This window comes from Papaver somniferum, chromosome 10 (assembly GCF_003573695.1).
Source record: "Papaver somniferum cultivar HN1 chromosome 10, ASM357369v1, whole genome shotgun sequence".
NCBI classification, from domain to species: domain Eukaryota; kingdom Viridiplantae; phylum Streptophyta; class Magnoliopsida; order Ranunculales; family Papaveraceae; genus Papaver; species Papaver somniferum.
In genome coordinates, this window is record NC_039367.1 from 156,919,465 (window position 1) to 156,922,883 (window position 3,419).

At 40.5% G+C, this 3,419-nt stretch overlaps 1 protein-coding gene across 1 annotated transcript; it reads right to left on the reverse strand.

Moving 5' to 3' along the window:
• Positions 1 to 288: 288 nt before the first annotated feature.
• On the reverse strand, positions 289 to 1,656 carry LOC113316658. The gene is made up of 2 exons (XM_026564810.1): positions 781 to 1,656; positions 289 to 696 (listed from the first exon to the last, which is right to left on the reverse strand). Exons 1-2 carry the CDS (start codon positions 1,654 to 1,656, stop codon positions 289 to 291), a joined length of 1,284 nt encoding a protein of 427 aa, XP_026420595.1.
• Positions 1,657 to 3,419: the final 1,763 nt, after the last annotated feature.

The following is a 3,419-nucleotide window of genomic DNA, read 5'->3' on the forward strand; positions in this document are numbered from 1 at the left end:
TTCCTCCTGGTCCTCACTGATAAGGTGGTATTTCTCGTAGCACCAGCTCTCCTGGGATGAAGCTTCCTGGTTTTACCCTTTTATTATATTCTCTCGAAAGCCTCTGGTAGTAGTTCGTCATATGTTGTAACGCAATTTCTCTATTTTCCTCGAGATCGTCCAATCTTGCAAGAATTAAGTCCGTGTTTAACCCCTTTTCCCATGCTTCTCTCCTCGTTGTGGGCAGGATGACTTTTGTTGGTAGCACTGCCTCTGCTATGTATGTTAAACAGAATGGCGATACTCCTGTTACTTCTCGCCTTGTGGTTCTATATGACCATAACACGCTCGTGATCTGCTCACACCATCCTTTATGATGCCCTTCTTTTTCAACATGGAGGCCACCGTTTTATTTGTATCCTCTGCCTGCCCATTACTCTGGGGATATAATGGAGTAGATTTCCCGGATTGAATCTTAAAGGCGTTGAACAACATCTTCACGTTTTCCCCTTCGAACTGCTTTCCATTGTATGAAACAATTAGGACTGGTATGCCAAATCTACAAATGATGTTCTCAAGGATAAAATCGTATATATCCCCGTCTTTTGTATGTTGCACAGCCTTTGCCTCTACCCACTTCGTGAAGTAGTCTGTTGCTACAATCAAGTACCTTCTTTGCTTAGTCCCCGTGACAAAGGGTCCCACGATATCTATCCCCTACACGGAGAATGGCCACACGCTCAATACTGAGTTAAAGCTTGTGGCTGGTGCATGTATTCTTTTGCCGAACCTTTAACACGCCTCACACCTTATAGAAATGTCTTTCGCATCTTTATGCATGTAGGACCAAAAGTAACCATGTGTTCGGGTCTTGTAAGCTAGTAATCTAGTTCCGCTGTGGTTTCCAGCGTCTCCATAATGAATTGACTTCATAATTTTAATCCCTTCCTCCTGCGATAAGCACCTCATCAATGGGCCCAAAAATGATCGCCTATAAAGGATCCCTTCTCGCACCTTATAATTCGTGGATTTACTTTTGACTTTCTTTGCCTCTTGTCTATCTCGTGGCAAGTCTCCTTTCGTCAAGTATTTGTAGATTGGTGTTCTCCAGTCTTCTTTGCTCATTATTGTGTTCCTTTCTTCTACCATCATTACCTGAAGTTCTTTTTCTTCTCTGCTTACTGATGGTTGCATCAACCACTGAATCACAATATGCCAGATTTTTGGATTCTCAATCATGGAAGCTTTGAAGGTTAATGCATCTTCATGTCGATTGTTATCCCTATTTATGTTTCTCCATATGATACTTCGTATTTTCGTCGAATAGTCTTGCACGAGCTGCTGATATATCTTCATCACTAGATCGACTGCATTATACACTCCTTCAATCCGACGAACTACTAGTTGTGTGTCACTAGTAATTCGCATTTCGTCCAATTCCATTTCTATTGCAATTCTCAGAGCCTGTATTACTGCCTCAAACTTGGTTTTATTATTCGTGGCTTTGTATTCCATCCGAAAACAAAATACTATTCTCTCACCTGCAGGCGAAGTGAATACTATTCCTACACCCCCTTCACAGCTATTAGATTCCCCATAAACGAAGATTTCCCATCTCCTGGGATGACTTTGCTTTAACAGATCCCTTGGGTCCGGTAGGCTTTCGTCTATCTCCATCATGTCTTCCACACTCCCATACTTCAGCCCGAAATGGTTATTATAAGCGACTTCGTCAAAGTATGTACTTCATACTTCAGCCCAAAATGGTTGATGTGAGTGTTCCACCTCTCTATTCTCCCAACCCTTTGGGAATGCTTCAAAATTGACTCTATGGGTACCCTTCTGAGGACTTTGATCTTGTGGGTTTGGAAATAAGTCCGTAATTTTTGGGATGCATAAAATAATGCCAATATCAATTTTTCGATCTTATGGTAATTTATTTATGCGGAGTTCAAGGTTTTACTCACGTAGAATATGGGTTTTCCTACTCCTCCGTCGTTCATGAGTAGGACTGCACTAATAGCATTTGGTGTGGATGCGAGACAGAGTAACAACTCCTCTCCTGGTTCCTGCTTTTGCAGGATTGATAACTTAATTAGGTGTTATTTTATGCCCTTCAAAGCTTCCTCACACTCTTCCTAAAATTTCAAAGAAGTGTTTACATTTATCAGTTGACCGCGAGATGAACCTTCCCAGTGCCGCGAGCTGCCCATTTAATTTTTCCACATCTTTTACGATAGCTGGTGATGGCATTTCTAGTATCGTCTGTACCTTTGTAGTATCCATCTCTATACCTTTTAGAGAAACTATATGGCCTAAGAATTTCGTTGATTCTACCCCAAAAATGCACTTCAATGGATTGACTTTCATCTTGTATCTCCTCATGTGATCGAAGATCTCTTTCAGGTATTCCACATGATCTCCGGAGTCTTTGGTTTTGACCAACATGTCGTCTACATAAACTTCCAACGTTGTGTGTACCCATTTTGCGAATACTTTTTCCACCATTCGCTGGTATGTGACCCCTGCATTTTTCAATCCAAATGGCATTCTTGTGTAGCAGTACATCCCTCTAGGAGCGAAGAAAGTCGTGTGCTCCTGGTCTTCTTCGGCCAAAGGTATTTGATTGTATCCACAATATCCATCCATGGATGATAACCTTTTGTACCCGGACGCTGCTTCCACCATCTGAGGGATATTTGGTAAAGGGAAACTATCCTTGGGACAAGCGGTATTTAGATCACTGAAATCAATACAAATTCTTATGTCATTGTTCTTCTTTGGTACAATTACCATATTCGCAACCCAATTTGGATATTTCGCCGGCTTTATGATGCCTCCCTTCATCATCTTTTGAAGTTCCTTGTCAATTTTCTCATGATAGGTCGTCGCTATCTTCCTTATCCGTTGTCTTACTGGCTTGATTGCTGGGTCTAATTTCAATCGATGGCACGCAACACGTGGATCAATGCCTGGCATTTCCTCCATTCTCCACGCAAATATGTGATTAAAGTTTTTGAGAGTCGTTGTTGTAGTAAATAGGATTCGAACTCAAAGATTTGTGAAGATTAAATTTAAAGGTTTAATAAAATTATATAGAAAAAAAATATTAACAAGCATGACCCATCAAATAAAATGATAACTAATTAATTTGAACCATAAATTAATTAAAAACAAGTGCAAAAAACATAAAAATAATTATTAAAATTACCACATGCGTGAAATAGGGCTCCATCCGTCGTCCAAGTGTTGGGATTTAGCTTCTCATATTAATCACTTGCTCAAAACACATGTTTGTCGCTCAAAAGTTGATTAAAATGATAAAAATGAGTAAAACAGTGAATGTACGACCCACAGAAGGCGTCACAAAAAGAACGATAAGAGACATGTGCTGCTGATGTTGAGACTGCACTGCGACCCTTCACTGTGCGTCTTAGACA

Coding starts and splice junctions, on each gene's coding strand:
- LOC113316658 (XM_026564810.1), bottom strand. CDS start 1,656: ATGGAGATAGACGAAAGCCTACCGGACCCAAGGGATCTGTTAAAGCAA. Junction 697..780: donor ACATTTCTATAAGGTGTGAG/GCGTGTTAAAGG, acceptor TTCTCCGTGTAG/GGGATAGATATCGTGGGACC.